Here is an 18,171-nt window from a genome sequence, read left to right as displayed (position 1 = left end):
CTTAAAATTCTACCAAGTTGTCTTTTATGAACAATATAAAAACTGGGCTTCCCATGAAACTATCTTTCCCTCCCAACCTACCTCAGTAAAGGAACTCAGTTTAGAAACACTTGGTACATTACCAGGTAGCTCTTATACATTATGAAATGCAGTTATGAACAGTATACTTTTTGGCATTAAAATTTACTATATATAGTATTATAGTTCTAAACCCCAAGTTGCAGTTTGCTGCATAAAATGTAAGCATGAATGCAGAATGCCCAATTCAAAATCAAGGGCCTACAAACCGCTTTGTTTTGAGTACTTCTTTTTGATGTTCAGTTAATATTCTCTCCTTTGCTTCTTTTTCTTCTGGAGGTATAAATACAAAGTCAGTAGATTTTTCCTCTTCTAAAAGCATTTCACTTTTTACTTTTGTAGATGAAGATTCAAGATTCAGCTGCAGAATTTTAAAAAGTGTACATTTTAGTTTCCAAATTATTTTCTAACATGTCTTCCAATGTCTCTTCTAATACCATGATATGGTTTTGCCAACAGTGATTATGACAATGTTTGGAGTTTAAGCCCATACAATATTCATGATCAATAACAAATTAGTATAATGTCCCTCACTTTCTGTCTTTAAAAATATTGAGAAAATAGAAACTATTAGACCTCTTTAAAAAGCAGGCACGTCTGTGCTTAACTGCAAAACATGGATAAATTCATTTTTCAAGCCAACACATAGAAATTAACTGGTTTGGCAAGAGGAGAGTGTACCTGTAGCACTCAAGTTGAAGCATGAACTAGTCAAGTTAAGTAAAAGTTGCCAATACCCTATACAACTATAACTTTGGTAGTAAATGTTACATCTTTATAAATTTTCATTGTAAGCATTGTTTTCGTTCTATTTTAAGTTTCAACAGATAGGTATCGGGGTTATTCATTATGAATAACATTTTTCTTTCATTTCACCAGGGCCATGATCTCAAGATTCTAGAATAACGGTAATTGGAGATCATGGAATAGAGAACTACTGTTATCTAAAATTTGGTTAACTGGTAACTAGCATATTTAATTTTAGATTTGAGGTTATTAAAAGAGAAATTTCTTGTGCTATCTACATTAGTCACTCATACCTAGTCTCGTTCCACCACAAGGGAGCTGCTGTCAGAGTACTTACACCTTTACTAAGAAGGCATCACCACCGAACGCTTCTAGACTTACATGCTATACTAGTAGTCTTTCTAGACCAAATCACAGCTTTGCTCTGTGATCCCATCTTTCATTTAGACTTTCACAGCTTTTTCTTCCAATTAAAATTTTATGTCCTAAAGACACCACATACTTTATTTTAAAAATTCTATTAACTATACTTTTGAAAACATACTTTGGCTGATGGTTTCATATTTTCTTTTTTATCCTTTGTCTGTGCCAAAAAGGAATCTCTTTTTCCACTTGACTTTCTTTCCATGCCACTTATCTTCACATTTAATTGTGAATTTTCTATCTGTTTTATTAAAAATAAAACAATTTTATTAAGCACAAATATACTATGTTGCTTCTCCCTTTTCACATTTTGAAAGTTTCAGTCTAATAAACACTCATTTCAAACATCAAATTTCTTCTCATTATTCAAGTCTATTAAAATCAAAGAAAGCGACACTAATTTAGTAACAGCAAATGGTTTTGATGTCTCTAAATTTCACAGTAATTGTTTTGTACCCTTAATTTTATGAATTCTGAAAATAAGACATACAACATAAAAACTGCAAAGTGAATCAAATTATTGGACTCAAATATGCCACCTATTACTGGAAATATCTGTAAGAGAAGAAGCCATAAACTTTAAATCTTAAACAATAAAAAAGGTTAAAAATGTATGACAGAGAATATTAAAGCACCAAGGAAGACTTTTACATGTCAAATTATACTGAACAAATTTTAACAAGTCTATATGGCTACAAAGTGAGAATTTTTATTTAGAAATAAAAAAAACCAGGACCGGCCCATGGCTCACTCAGGAGAGCGTGGTGCTGATAACACCAAGGCCATGGGTTCGGATCCCATATGTGGATGGCCGGTTCGCTCACTGGCTGAGCGTAGTGCTGACAACACCAAGCCAAGGGTTAAGATCCCCTTACCGGTCATCTTTAAAAAAAAAAAAAAAAAAGAAAAGAAAAGAAAGAAAAGAAAAAGAAAAAGAAAAAAAGAAATAAAAAAAACCAAGAGTACTTAATAATAACATTTTTCTCTTACATATTCTAAACAAAAAATATATACTGATTTGAGGATAATGTATTGCACACAGGTACTGATAGAAAGAAAAAGAAAAAAAGAAATAAAAAAAACCAAGAGTACTTAATAATAACATTTTTCTCTTATATATTCTAAACAAAAAATATATACTGATTTGAGGATAATGTATTGCACACAGGTACTGATAGTCAATGCTGTGCCGTACAGATATGTACAATCAATTATGTTCCAATTAAAAGTAAATCAATTAAAAAAAAATGAAAGGACTCTTGAAGGTCCCGACAAAAATAAAAAAGCATACCCTACCTGTTGCTGAATAGGAAAATTTTCAGTTTGCTATGCAAAACGGTAGTAATAGTGTAAAAAAAGAAAAAGAAAAGGAAAAAAATATTTTCTCAAGTTGCTCCACATCAACTTGGATGCATAATACTCATACCTTTACTCCTCTAAACTTCCTAGATCTTCAGATAGTAAACATGTATCATTAGACAAAGTAACCACAGTCCTAATGAGTGATGTGATAGCAAAGATGTGTTTATCTGATAGAAGAAATGGGAAATTCGATGGAAACAAATGAGAAAATGAAGAGTAGTTCTTCCTCTAGACGTGGACTAGTAACTACTATTTCTAATTTTTCCAAAGCAATACTTAACCATGTATTTTAACAATTACAAACTTTGTAAAACAGTACGAGAGATGAGTTCAAAAAAGATAATTAATGAACAAAAATCAGAGATTATATTTACATGAGAATCTTTAGTGAGATTTTCTGCCCTTAACTCACAAAAGAATTTCAGGCCAGACAACCAACTATATGCAAAAATCCTGTTACGGAACTCTCCTCTTCTGTTCAGGTTCTACTTGTTTATCACTTACAATAAACAAACTACTCAAGCACCATTCAAAAGATGAAATAACTAACAAAAAACTCCAACTTACTGGATCTGAATATGGTCCACTGGATTCCTCCATCATTTCAACATTTTCCAAACCAGGCAAAAGCAGCAAAGATTTCTGTTTGGCTTGCCTTAGTATTGGTCTTTAAAAAAGTACATCAACATATGTACATCAGTCAAAAAGTACTGGTGAGCAATGATATGTTAACAAGAATACTTTATAATTTTAAAGCAGCAAAATGTATATGGCTTAAAGACTGTTTCTTACTTTACTATACATATATAAAACTGAGGAGAAACTAGACAATTAAAAAATTTTTTTCTATACTTTTCAGAATTTCCAACTTTCTTCTTTAAAAGCTTTTCAGAATTTCCCAATTTTTGTCACAAAAAAATTTCAAACAGAAATAGAACATTACATTAAGTACTTACATTTAGCTTTTTAACCAATTTCCTGCCCTTCTTCTTTCTTTTAAGGATAAATTTAAATTGGTTTTATCAATTCCCAAAATCAAGGTTGCTCGAAGGACCCCCAAAAAAGGTCAAATGAGTTTAATAATCACCATGCACTCTAAATAATAGTACTTCAACTAAGGAATCCTTTGCAACAATTTTCCATAAGAAAAGTTTACATTAAAGCCAAATATCAATTTACATGACCACAATGGGATAGTTAGTTGTATAAAAGTTTTACTGTTAGCATACTTTAACTTTTCAGGATAAATCAACTTCGTCACTTTAGCAAATGTGGCATTCCAGAACTGAGCACTCTGTTTTCGAATCTGTTTATTCTTGTGCAGAAATATTATGCATAATAGTGGGGAGAGTTGTTCAAGAAGTTCACTGTCATAAGTTCCAGTGCAGTTGAAGTGCAGACAAGCAATAATTTCGCCTAGTAGCTTTTCTAACTAAGAAAAAGGAAAAAATAAAAACAAAGAATATATGAAAACATCGACTCACAGAACATGTTGCTATTTCAACTTTTAAAATTTGAATGATTTTAAACAAACCCAATCATTGCCTTAAATACATGAGGGTACTTCAAAAAGTTCATAGAAAGATTCATATTTTTTTGAAATCTATTTTCTACAAACTTTCTGAAGTCCCTTTATATAATCCTCTTTATAAGCTGACAAATTATTGGGTAAATGTGCTTTGATTATTTATATTACAGCGTAATTTTGAGCTTATTTTCCATTAATAGTAAAAAATTGTCTTTACATAATTTATAATAGGAATTAAGAGTTGTCTACATAAGTTTCACCTGGAAAACTTTGGCACCAATTGCCCTACTTAAAGGGTTGAGATGGAAGTTGATAAATTATATGAATTTAAATTAATATTAAATCTTTAAAAAAAAACAAACTTGTGAATGTGTCCATATCATGTTCCTAAATGTCCATTTAAAATGAAGAATAACAACCCCTCTAAAATCAAGCAGAATTGTGTTTAAGACAATTATATATTTTTACCTTGTTGTTCAGACAACTATACACTTTAGGAGCTTCATTGAGTCTGGAAAGAAAAACATAAAACACCACACCATTTATACTTTAGGAAGTTAACACTGTATTATTTATCTAACTAAACCTAAAACTGAGGTAACACAGCCATAAAAATAGGAGATATACATGTAGTGATATAAAAAGATGCCCCAAGACTTAACAAAGAAAAAAAAAATCAAATTGCCACGTACTAATAAAACAAGCCCATCTTTGAAAAATGAATCACAGACAACATCTAGAAGAGTGTCAAAGTAGTCACAGTAGTTAACTTGTTTCTGAACCTTTTAAGCATGAAATATTTCTGATGCAGTAATGACTAAAAAATTTGCAAAGTTCACAGATATAGGGGTTATATTTTGCATGTTAGAATTTGTCCCTAAAATTTTCTCTATGAATTTAATTTGTAAAAGATAATCTGTATTAAGAATAAACCATACAAGTTTAAAAGACAGAATGCTGATAAATCCTTTTTAAAGTGCTTTAATAAGTATGTTTTTGGGGATTTTTTCAGGTTTTAATGCACTGCTTACTTCGATTCAAATGTAAAGGGTAACACATATAATTAAGTTTTTGGAGGGTAATTCAGAAATTTAAATGAGCATATCCTTTGAACCAGTATTTTCACTTAAAAAATCCTATTCTACAGAAATGGTGGCAAATGTGGACAGTGATTTATGTACAAATAATATTTAGCTGTTTGAGTGAAAAAGCTAGAAAAACACATACGTCCACCAATCAGAAATTGGGTAAAGGGCCGGCCCGTGGCTCACTCGGTAAAGTGCGATGCTGATAACACCAAGGCCCCGGGTTCGGATCCCACATAGGGATGGCCGGTTCGCTCACTGGCTGAGCGTGGTGCTGACAACACCAAGTCAAGGGTTAAGATCCCCTTACCGGTCATCTTTTAAAAAAAAAAAAACGGACACGGAAAAAGACAAAAGACAAAAAAAAAAAAAAAAAAGAAAAGAAATTGGGTAAAAAGTTTAAAGAAATCCTATACAGACATTAAAATAAGATTCTCATGTGTACGGTGCAAGATACACATAACACACAATTGTCCCTCGGTATCTGTGAGGGATTGGTTCCAGGACCTCCTGCTGATACTAAAATCTGTGGATGCCAAGCCCTTGATATAAAATGGCATAGTATTTGCATTATCATCTACACACATCCTCCCATATACTTTAAATCACCTTTAGATTACTTACAATATCTAACACAACATAAATGCTGTGTACATAGTGGTTATACTGTATTTTTGGCATTTGTATTATTATTATTTTTCCCCAAATATCTTTCATCTGTGGTTGGTTGAATCCACAGATGCAGAACCCATGAATACAGACACCTGATGTATTGAGTGCATACCTTATACTTAATTGTGGAGTAGCATGTCAAGCATGCTTTTGTGCCCATCATGCATTTAAAAAGGCAAGCAGAATAACATACAAAATGAAAGGACTTCCAATTTCTACCCATATTTCTATAGTATCTGAACTGTCTTTTAAATAACAGCACACTTTAATATAATACCCTCTCCATTAAACTGTCAAGATTAGCATCCATAACAAAGCTGATAGGAAAACAAAAGTTGCTACCTACATTTAAATTGCACAGTGAATTCAAAGCTAGTAATTCCAAAATACTTACTTTGAGTTTTCATAAAATAAGGCCAGAGGTCTTGTTAAAGTTGCAAATATTTTTCGAATCATAGAGGGCAAAGAAATATGTCCAAGTATATTGGAAAGAATGCTGGTGATTGAGTTGCCGATAGCGAAGAGAGTATCAGAATGTACTTCCTTGAAGCTCAAAGTGTGGAAAGAATAGATTGCTCTCACAATAAGTTTAAATAAAGAAGCCAGTTTTCCTAGGGGATCCTTCTTCTTTTTGGACCAATCTGTAGGTCTCTGTGGTGGTGCTAAGATAAAATTGAATTGATTAAAAACTCAAGTACTTTGAAAATAGTGTCACTGTCCACCTTTACAATTTATATCTCATATCTGAATGCTAGATATGTCAGATATATGTGCTTTTGTATACCGATAATGCAAATATACTTTAAAATGATAAACCACTAATGCATAAATATCACTAGAACATTATCTTTACAAATGAGAATCAGAAACAAAGGAAAACTATTTGGCAAATCCAGAATAAGAATCCCAGAGAACTGAATCTATTTTCTCTAAGGAATTGGATAATGCATTTTGAATTTTTACATTTCTCAAATTTTCAATAACTAATTTGTAAAAAGAGTACTAAATTATATTAGATAGGTTCCAATGTTAAATTGTAAAAGTTACTTTTTAAAGTAAGAAAAAATTTCCATTAGAAATTACTATTCCCTGGCTCTTCTATAGTACGCTGATCCCTACAAATAACACTGAACAATTCAGAGATCTAAATCCTGAGAAAGAATGCAGGAAAAGTCTACTACGTATTTCTTAGATTCAAAGAAAAAGATATGTCTTAAAAGCACTGTCTAACTTTCCTTTGTACCCTTCTTTGATCACATCTCTCCAGATACCTATGTACAGGAATAAACCCACATTTCGAGTGCTCAGAAAAATCAACCCATTCCAAAATTAACTGTTTCTCTCAAGCAATCCATTCTTTTAAGGTAAGCAATACCAGATTTAAGAGAAACCTCTAATTTAGCACTTATTAATTAAAAATTAATGTCATGATGAAATGAAAAACAGCATTCCTACTAAAAAAGGAAGACAAACTTCCTCCCTAGAATTGGTTTCTGAGACATGAATGTACACTAAAACAATACCCAGAATTTTTTGGACAGGACAATGAGGCTGAGATGACAGCCCATGTGTCAGGAGACTCATTACATACAAGTGACTGATCAAATTGTAAATACATAGAAAGTAATGGCAACCAGGTTTCTCACTATTAAAGAAGCTGAGTACAAACACAGATAGGGGCAGGACTAGAATTAAACCATGTGATATTAGGTGGTAACCAGAAGTGTATTTAATAATACATGTAATAGCTGTATAATCACATACATGCCTATTTCCCAGCTTTACCAGCTTAGAGGATCCAGAAACAATGACAACTTCTAACAACGAATAGATCTTGATTCTAACTGCCATTCTCAACTAAAAGGAATAATTCCTTTAGTGAAACGGTTGATTCCAGGCTGTAGGAAAGTATAAGATGAGGCTAGGTATCTTATGCCAAGGTTCTCAAAGAATAACGGAGACATGTCAAAAGGTCATAGGAGCCAATGTGAAGTGGATCCTAGTGCCTACACCTGGGACATCTTGGGCATTAAAATAAGTAATAATAAAGAGCCCATACTGATTAAAGTAAACAGGGAACATGGGAACCTGTATTTTACATTAGGATATTACCTGTATCTGGAAGTGACTACTGCCTAGTAGTGTTCAATAAATAATTGTAGAATAATTATGAAATATAATGAGACGACTAATTAAAAACAGAAACGGCTTTTAGAATGTAATTGACAAGAGAGATCAACATCTTGATACAACTAATTTAACGTAAATTAAGTGGAACAATGAACTATCATTTCAGGAATCGTGTTTCAGGCAAAGAGCATCAGTAGATGATAAATTCATGGGTGAAAATTTGCTGAGGGACAGAATGGTTACATAGTCTCAAAGTGTCTGGCACAAAACACTTATTAATTATAAGTATTTAGTAATTCACACTTTACAGTGGAAGGCCTGGCAGATATTACTTCCATCAAACAGTAAACATTAACATCACCAGTAACAGGACATAATGAACTGAGTAAGAATCACAGCATTATTTCTGCAGCATTCCTGCAAAGAAATGAATGAAATCTGATTCTAATCTTGCAAAAATCCCAGATTGAGGGACTTTTAAAAAGGTAACACTGCCAGAGTGCTTCATTTTTGAAAGACACAAAAGACAAGACTGAAAAACTGTTCCAGGATGTCAACTACAACATACATTCAACTGGTTGAGGGGTGAGGGAGAATGAATAAAGCCTATGTACCAGAGGGAGGGGATGATAAGACAAATGCAATCAACTTTTAACTGAGGGATCTGAGTTAACGATATGAGGTTTCTATGTATAATTCTTGCACTGTTCTCTAAATTTGAAATTGTGACAAAATAAGTCACAAAAAAATCCCAAGGTGATCCTGATGCACAACCCTTAATAATAACCATTTCCTTTTAGCTAGCCCTAATTTTGTTTCCTTTCCTCCTCTACTTCTGCTGTCAAGTTTTAGAAATCTCCCCATTCCATAAATTTAAACAGCAGGAGGATCTCTGGCTCTGTTCTAGATAGACATAGAGTGAAAAAAAAAAAGTCATTTATAATTGTGGGTTTACAGATCATGGGTAGATTGGCAATTGAGTTAAAATCTAATTTTCCAGAAGTACCAACATAGGTAAAATTATGTCAACATAGCTCAATCATTTTGGCTCTATGAAACTTCAGAGGCTTATAAAATAATCTGACTTTTTTGTTACACAACCTTTTAATAATCACGGTAGTCAAAGATAATTCTTTTTTTTTTTTTTGGCAGCTGGCTGGTTCTGGGATCCTTGTGTTACAACACCACACTCTAACCAACTGAGCTAACCAGCCAGGCTTGATAATTCTATTTTTATGACACTCTGAGGTAATCAGATAAGGTCCTGCACAGCCCAAGTAGGAAAGCTGATATCTGTATGTCAGGTACATCTATAACCTATTTCTGTAGCATTCAGGCTGGGATGCTCTGACCTATAATATACTTTAGGCACTTAATATGTTACTCGATACATCACTATTTAGTAAAAAGTGAAAAACTAAAAAAGATTCTAAATGTGCTTAAGTATGTTTTAGAAATCTTTACACTAATTCATCAATGACAGATCTTATTAGTGGAAAACTAAGTATGTTCCTAACCTTTAAACAGAAAAAAATAAATATATCTCAACATCAACTAACATTTTTTATTAATGGCAAGTTATCACTTCCTATATGGTGTGAATATATATTTTGTATTTTACTTCAAAGAATCAATTGGCCGATTAAAATAGCTCAGGTATTTACTACAAAATAATTTAGAATAAACCAAGGCATAAGATTTTAAAAATCAGACTTATGACTCCAATAACTAAAATAGCAAAAACTGACTTAAAATTTTAGAATAATTTTAAATTTCCTGTAAAACAATAACCAATTAACTGATCCCATGATTTTCTTTTCAGTTTTAATGTCAATTCAACTATTATTTCAAATCAGGCTTTCAAAGAACATTTTCAAGAATGTCCAAGGTACTTTTCCAGATAATCCCTCAAACTAGATGGAATGAGTACAGTCATTTTGTATTAGGCAATCTTTAATTAGGATATCTATGTTGTAAAAAGGAATAAAGACTTTGTGTATGTGAGAGAGAGAGAGACAGAGAGGGAGGGAAAGAGGGAGAGGGAACATGCATGCAAGCTCCCAGCACAGTAAATGACATGGATATACAAGACCAAGTTAGTAAAATGAAGGAAAAGCCATTAGGATTTTCCCTGACAACAGTTCAGTAGTGTTTATGAATACCAGATGAACAAATAAAGGCAAAGAAAATACTTACATTTAACTTTGGGCTGATATTTAATATCATATGGTGAGAAGTCGATGCAATCAACCATTATAGTAATAATATGAATGACCCTGTCCAAGAACAACAAATTCTAGGGAAGAACAGTAAATACCATAATTAGAAATGTTCAACTACTGGCATAGTATTCAACAACAGCAAGCAACAAGAAAAAAATATAAGATTTGTACTCCCACATATACCATATAACACACATGCCATAGCTTATACTATATAAGGTACAATAAAGTATATGGTTATAAATATTGATCATTTAACGGCCATGCATCAAATACTATACTTTCTCAACATTTAGGAAAAATAACTCATCTTTAAGATGCCCATAAAACTCATCATAGCAACCAGTAAGTTGAGAATGGATGTGCTAGGCTCATAATTAGATTCTTAATCAAATTCTTCTTGAAAATTACAAAAGTAAAAGTGTTCAGTAGACTCAGTGGAAACAGAACATAAAATGAAAAACTTGCTGAGCTCCTTCACAGCATTTCCTTCTCCTCCCCTAATCCAACTGAAAGAAAAACAAATTCATAGACACATCAAATATTATCAGGGAATTTTTAAAGGGAGGTGGGGTAGGTGGGAGGAGACTAAAGAAAAAAGGAATCCCAGGCCTACAAGTCAAAAAGAACACCAAAAACACACTGAGCTTTGCTAGTAGAACCTGAGTAACAGAAGACATAGTGAAGGTTCTATGGAAAGGTCTGATGTCTATAAAAAAGTCGAACATTTAATTAAAAGACTGCTGAAATTAAAGATCTATAAAACATCTTTAGTTTCCATTACCTTCCATTTATCCAATTTACTGGACTAATTCACATGCCTGCACCAAACTCCTTCACAGGATGCCAGGGATAGAGGACAAAGGCAGTGCCCCACTTACCCTATGAAAACTACATGGAAGTTTGGATGACAAGCTACATGCTGAGAAAAGATGTTAAGTTCCAGGTGCATCCCTGTAACTACAATTTGCCATCAAAGCCAGAAAAACAGGGGTTCTCTCTTGGGTTAGGGAATACATTCCAGCTACCAAATTGTTCAGTATTAACCTTTACTGACAAATATGCATAATCGTGAACCAGGAGAACGAGCACCATGAAGGAGGTGTGTAAACGCCAACTAAACGAATCTATGAGGAAACAGCCAATACTAAAAAGAGAAGGTATTTTCAGAGTTAAGAGGGAAGTCATACCCATTTAAAAACATTAAATGTAAAATCAAAACAAGTTTAAAACACCTTAACATTTAAACTGCACTGGAATGGACACAGCTAGAAATACCAAGCTCCCAGAAAACAGTACCAACTGAAAGAAAAAACATATACAAGTGTAGAGAAACAAAGGGTAAAGGACATGGAAGAAAAACCCAAAAGGTCTAAAAACCATCTAAAACAGTACTCAGAAATAGAAAAACTGAGGAGCACCACTAAAGCAAGGCAGCTTTTTGAAGCTAAACCACAGCTTTTAGATCAAAAGGGTTCACTAAGTACTTAAACACACACTAGTGAAACGTCTGAACTCCAGAGACAAGAGAATAATCCTAAAACTTTGTAGAACAAGAGGTTATCTTAAAAAAAAAAAAAAAAATTAGTATCAAACTATGCTTTGCAATAGTAAAAACTGTTAACAATTGGACAATAACTTTAATTCACAATTCTGTGTTATAGAAAGACATCCCATGTTCATGGATTGGAAGAATTAATTTTAGGGTGGGGGGGTGACTGGCTGGTAAGGGCCAATAAGAACCCCTGACTTAGGTGTTATCAGCACCTCACTCTAACCAAGTAAGCTAATAATCAGCCAACCCAGAAGAATTAATATTGTTAAAATGTCCGAACTACCAAGAGTGATGTACAGATTCAATGCAATCCCTATCAAAATCCCAATGGCATGTTGTACAGAAAAAGATAAAACAATTATAAAATTCATACAAAAACTTGAATAGCCAAAGCAATAATGAACAAGAATAACAAAGTGGGAGCAATCACACTTTGTGACTTCAAAATACATTACAAAGCCATAGTAATCGAAACAGTATAGTACTGGCATAAAAACAGACATACTGACCAATAGAACAGTGAATAGAGAGCACAGAAATAAATCCACACATACACCCACAACTGATCTTCAACAAGGGTACCAAGAATACACAACAGGAAATAAACAGTCAGTCTCTTCAATAAATGGCGCTGGGAAAACTAGATATTACACATGCAAATGAATTAAATTGGACCCACATCTTACATATACCATTCACAAAAATTACCTCAAAATGAATTAAAGACTTAAATGTATACACGGAATTGTAAAACTACTAACAGAAAACATAGGGGAAGTTCTTGACATTACTTTGGCAATGATTTCTTGGATATGACACTAAAAGCACAGGGGAAAAAAAAAAATAGGATTCCACCAAACTAAAAAGCTTCTGCACAGCAAAGGAAACAATCAACAGAATGAAGAGACAAGCTATGAAATGGCAGACTATATCTGCAAAGTATACATGCTAAGGGGTTAATATCCAAAATATATAAGGAACTCAAACTAGTCAATAGTAAGAAAGGTGTTGATATCCAAAAATAGTAAGGAACTCAACTCAGTAGTAAGAAAACAGATAACTAGATTTAAAAATGGGCAAAGGACCTGGATATTGTTCACAAGACACGCAAATAGCCAACAGGTATATGACAACACTAAGTATCAGGGAAATGCAAATTAAAATCACAATGAGGTTATCACCTCACAGCTGTTAGGATCGATATTATTAAAAAGACGAGATAAGAAGCACTGGCCATGATGTGGAGAAAAGAGAGCCTTTATATACTGCTATTGGGAATGTACATTGGTATAACACTACGGAAAACAGTATTGAAGTTCCTAAAAACTTTAAAAAAGAACTACCATATTATCCAGCAATCCCATTTCTCGTATGTACCCAAAGCAATGAAATCAGGATCTTAAAGAGATATCTGCTATCCCAAGTTCATTGCAGCATTATTCACAATAGTCAAGAAATGGAACCAATCTAAATGTCCACTGTCAGACAAATGCATAAAGAAAATATAGTATAGGGCCGGCCCTTGGCTCACTTGGGAGAGTGCGGTGCTAATAGCACCAAGGCCACGGGTTCGGATCCCATATAGGGATGGCCGGTTCACTCACTGGCTGAACACCAAGTCAAGGATTAAGATCCCCTTACCGGTCATCTTTTTTAAAAAAAAAAAAAAAAGAAAGAAAGAAAATATGGTATATACATACAATGGAGCATTATTCAGCCTTCAACAGAAGGAAATTCTGCCACTTGAAACAACATGGATGAACCTGAAGGACATTATTCTAAATGAAATAAGCCAGACATAAAACACTAAATATGTGATATCACTTAATACGAGGAATCTAAAATAGTCAAACTCAGAGAAGCAGAGAGTGGAACTGCAATTGCCAGGGGCTTAGGGAAGGGGGAAAATGGGTGGTATTAGCCAAAGTTTCACTTGTGTGAGATGAGTAAGTTCTAAAGATCTACTGTATAGTAGTATAATGTCTATAAACAATACCATACACTTAAATTTTGCTAAGAGGACAGATGTTAAGTGCTCTAATCACAAATAATAATAATAAATAAAGACAGTGTGAGAAAAATGGTAGATATGTTTATAGCAGATAGTATAACTATACTATATATATGTGCAGCTTTTTGTGTGTCAATCATATTGCAATAAAGTGGTTTAAAAAATTCTGAGATATAAATTTGCTGGAACCTAAATTCCATAACTAACCAAATGATGATTTAAGTATCAAACGAGGAGATGGCAGTGATATATCTAAAAGATTGCTGACAATTGTTTCTTTTTCTCTTAAAGAATAAAATGTGGTGGGGCCGGCCCGGTGGCGCACTGGATAGTGCGCCGCTTGGGAAGCGCGGCAGCGCTCCCGTCCGAGGGTTCGGATCCCACATACAGACCGGCTCCCGTTCACTGGCTGAGCGAGGCGCGGGAGCAACACCGAGGCTTGCGATCCCGTTGCCGGTCCCCGGTCCGGTACGGGGGCAACACTGAGGGTTGCAATCCATTGCCGGACACGGAAAAAAGACAAAAGACAAAAGACAAAAGACAAAAAAAAAAAAAAAAAAGAAAAAAATGGGGGGAAGCAAAACAAGGATAAAAAAGATATAAAAAAACAAAGCTGAGCACCAAAACCAATGGTTAATATAATGTGACATAAAACATTCAAATAAACACAGATATATATAGATTTTGTCACTAACACCTTCAATTTTTGAAAAAAATACTTATTTTTCAGGCTTTATGATACTCTGTATAATAGTGTAAAAACTACAATTAAAATTCAAAATTTTCAAGAAAACCTGTAAGGTGGCACAGCTGGTAAAAATTTGTGAATAGTGAAATCATACCAAGGTCTTTGTTTCCTGGAGTAGAATGTTATAGATATTAATTTCAAATTTGACAGAAAAATATAAATTTTAAGAGTAGTATCTGAAAGAAACAATATAAAATATCAAAAACACTAGAGAGCTTTAGATTATAAAAACTGGTAACATTAAATAGAAAAACAAAAAGACAAAATGTTAAAGAACACATTCTATTTCTTACTATGTAACAAAGAGTTAAATACACTTATTGAAACAGACTGTCATATTTACTTATATGCCACATAAGTCCCAGAAAGGTTCAAATAAATTGATAAATACAATAAAGCCATACAATGGAATGATATACAGCAATGAACATGCAAAACACACCATGGATCAATCTTCCAACCATAACAAAAGCCAAACGACAGAGTATGATATTCATGTAAAATTCAAAAAAGGGGCAAAGCTAAACAAATGTAACGGTGTGCGTATGGAAAAAAGAAAAGGAAAAAACACAGAAATGATGATTAAAAGTCACGATGGTAATTCTCTTTAGGGAGAAGAGGATGTTGTGATTTAAAAGACACAGGGGGCTTCTGAGGTGTTGACAATGCTCTATTGTGCTGACTTTGGATGGCGGTGACTACAAGTATTTTATTAAAATAATTTATTAAACTTCACCGCTTAATTCAATTTTACGTTGCTCAGTAAGTTTTTAAAAGACACATCTTACAAATTTTCAAAAAAAGTATGATAATAATTTCAAGCTGGTTAGAATTTAAGAAAAAGGGGGCTGGCCCGTGGCTCACTCGGGAGAGTGCGGTGCTGATAACACCAAGGCCCCGGGTTCGGATCCCATATAGGGATGGCCGGTTCGCTCACTGGCTGAGCGTGGTGCTGACAACACCAAGTCAAGGGTTAAGATCCCCTTACCGGTCATCTTTGAAAAAAAAAAAAGAATTTAAGAAAAAGGGGGCTGGCCCGTGGCTCACTCGGGAGAGTGCGGTGCTGATAACACCAAGGCCCCGGGTTCGGATCCCATATAGGGATGGCCGGTTCGCTCACTGGCTGAGCGTGGTGCTGACAACACCAAGTCAAGGGTTAAGATCCCCTTACCGGTCATCTTTGAAAAAAAAAAAAGAATTTAAGAAAAAGGCATTAATGAGAGACACATTACCATGAAGACATTATTATGAGCCTCTAACAAGTCATGAACCTCTAGTGTATGACAATGCAGTATCGAATTACTTAATGAACATATTAAAATACATAAAATTCACAATGAGGAAGACACTTTATCACAACTGTCTAAAACAATTATAAAACTAACAGAGTTATAAACAAGGATAAATTCCAAAATTTGAAGTCACAGACCCTCCTCTCTGATATAATACAACAAAACCAAAAGTTAATGATTAAATAGACACACATATCCATAAACTATCCTATTAAAAAGTCCCCTTCTAAACTACCTGGTGCTACAGAAATAAAAATAAAAATAGTCTATATGATTACTGATACCAATAATAAAAATATGAGGATACTTCAAAAAGTTCATGGAAAAATAGGCTTAAAATGCAAATCTTTCTGTGAACTTTCTGAAGTACCCTTATAGTCTTAGATGTGTATATTCGAAAAGATGAAAAAGTTAAGGTTTTGGACTTAAGGTAGAAAAGTAATAACCTAGAAAATGGAAACAAAAATATTTAATATATGTAAGTACAGTCATGAACTGCATAAGGATGTTTCGGTCAACAAGGAACCGCATATACAATGGTCATCCCATAAGATTATAATGACTATAACACAAAGCTGTACGATTTAGATTTGCAGAAGTACATTCTATCATGTTTGTGAAACAACAAAATGGCCTGACCCATTTTCTCAGAATGTATCCCTGTCTTTAAGCAATGCATGAATGCATTTAAAGTGGTGAAAAACACAGGAAAAGTTACAACAGTTTGTAAAACACGCTAAGAGGCTAGTATTGCCATAATACAAAATTGGATGAGAACTCCAATCTCACTAATGAAGATTTTTGCAGAAAACTTAAAAACACTAATTCTATGATTATTTAAAAGAATAAGCACTGTGAACAAGAAAATTGGTCCAATATTCATACAAGGAAATATGTTAGCAATACCTTTTGTTTTCTGGGGATTGGGCAGACAGCTGGCCAGTACAGGGATCAGAATTGTTATAACACCATGCTCTAACCAACTGAGCTAACTGGCCAGCCCTAGCAAGAGCTTTTACATACTTCGGCAACAACCAAGTATGGGGGAAGGGGAGACCTTTTATTTAGCTAATAATAGCTAAACAATAGCTTAAAAACAATAATCAAGCAAGTTAGGTTAACTTTAAAAGACTTACATAAACACAAATAACCTTGGAAGGAAAGACTTGATACTATAAAGATGTAAATTCTTGTCCGAATTAATTTGTGAATTCTATGTAGTTAATGCCAAGCAATATCTCAAGAGAATATTTTGTAAAGTTTGACAGACTACAAATTTCTTCTGGAAAAGAACAAAGATACAACCTTAACCAAGACAATTTTTAAAAGGAGAGAACTGAGGGTCAACCTTCTCCCTACCAGTTATAAAAACATTTAAGTTACTTATTCAGTGTCTATGTACTAGACAGATGCCAGGGATACCATCGAGACAATGTCCCTAATCTTGAAGTATGGAAATAAACAATTTTGAGATAAGTGCCAAAAGAAATAAGTTACTAAGACAGAAACTAACAAGCCTAATTAGATAAGATCCCTTGGAGAAGGAAGCAGAAGCTTCATGGGCAGTTGCAAGGAGCTCAGATTTTTATTCCAAATGCAACAGAAAACTACAGGAGTGTTTCAAAAAGAGTGACAAGATGTCATTTACATTTTTAAAGTCACCCTGACAAATATTGCATCCAAATACAAAAATCAGAATTGTGCTAATATTTAAAAGTAGCAGATATGTATAAATGTATTAAAAACACAGAAAAGATGAATATATATTGGTAGTCGTTATCACTGGTGAGAAAAGATGTATGAAAGTGAACTTACATTTTGCTTTGCACAATAGAAAATTGTTTAAAATATTTTACAATAAGCATTTAACAAGCTGGCCAGTTCGCTCAGTTAGATAGGGCGCAGTATTATAACACCAAGGTCAAGGATTAAAATCCCTATACCAGCCAGTCACAAAAAAAAAACCAAACCAAACCCAAAACAAAAAAGAATTTAATAAAATATAAATTTACTTTATTACTCATTCAGATCTGTGTCAGATATTAAAATGTAGGAAAACAAGCACAACAATTCTCATTTCACTAATGTGCATAGAGAGCTGGCTGGTTAGCTCAATTGGTTAAGAGCGTGGTGCTCATAACACCAAGGTCCGGGGTTTGATCCCTGCATGGGCCAGATACAAGAAAAAAATATGTAGAAAAACAATGTATTGTGTGAAAACAATTATCAGGATTATGTGCATAAGTAACTTAAAACCCAAACACTCTTTTTTTTTTTTTTTTTTCCTAAAGATGACTGGTAAGGGGATCTGAACCCTT

General features: G+C 33.6%; 1 protein-coding gene across 2 annotated transcripts in view; it reads right to left on the bottom strand.

The window, feature by feature from the left end:
- Positions 1-18,171, bottom strand: part of RIF1 (replication timing regulatory factor 1) — a 59,865-nt gene that overhangs the window by 13,600 nt on the left and 28,094 nt on the right. For both annotated transcript variants that reach the window (XM_008566366.1, XM_008566367.1), the window contains exons 20-26: positions 10,222-10,321; positions 6,290-6,557; positions 4,607-4,649; positions 3,840-4,042; positions 3,178-3,277; positions 1,370-1,489; positions 288-439 (exon numbers count right to left, since the gene is read on the bottom strand). In XM_008566366.1, coding sequence (XP_008564588.1) covers positions 288-439; positions 1,370-1,489; positions 3,178-3,277; positions 3,840-4,042; positions 4,607-4,649; positions 6,290-6,557; positions 10,222-10,321 — 986 coding nt within the window. The remainder of the gene's footprint in view (positions 1-287; positions 440-1,369; positions 1,490-3,177; positions 3,278-3,839; positions 4,043-4,606; positions 4,650-6,289; positions 6,558-10,221; positions 10,322-18,171) is intronic.

Source organism: Galeopterus variegatus, unplaced genomic scaffold, assembly GCF_000696425.1.
Source record: "Galeopterus variegatus unplaced genomic scaffold, G_variegatus-3.0.2 Scaffold237, whole genome shotgun sequence".
NCBI lineage: Eukaryota > Metazoa > Chordata > Mammalia > Dermoptera > Cynocephalidae > Galeopterus > Galeopterus variegatus.
This window is presented reverse-complemented; position numbering and strand designations above follow the sequence as displayed.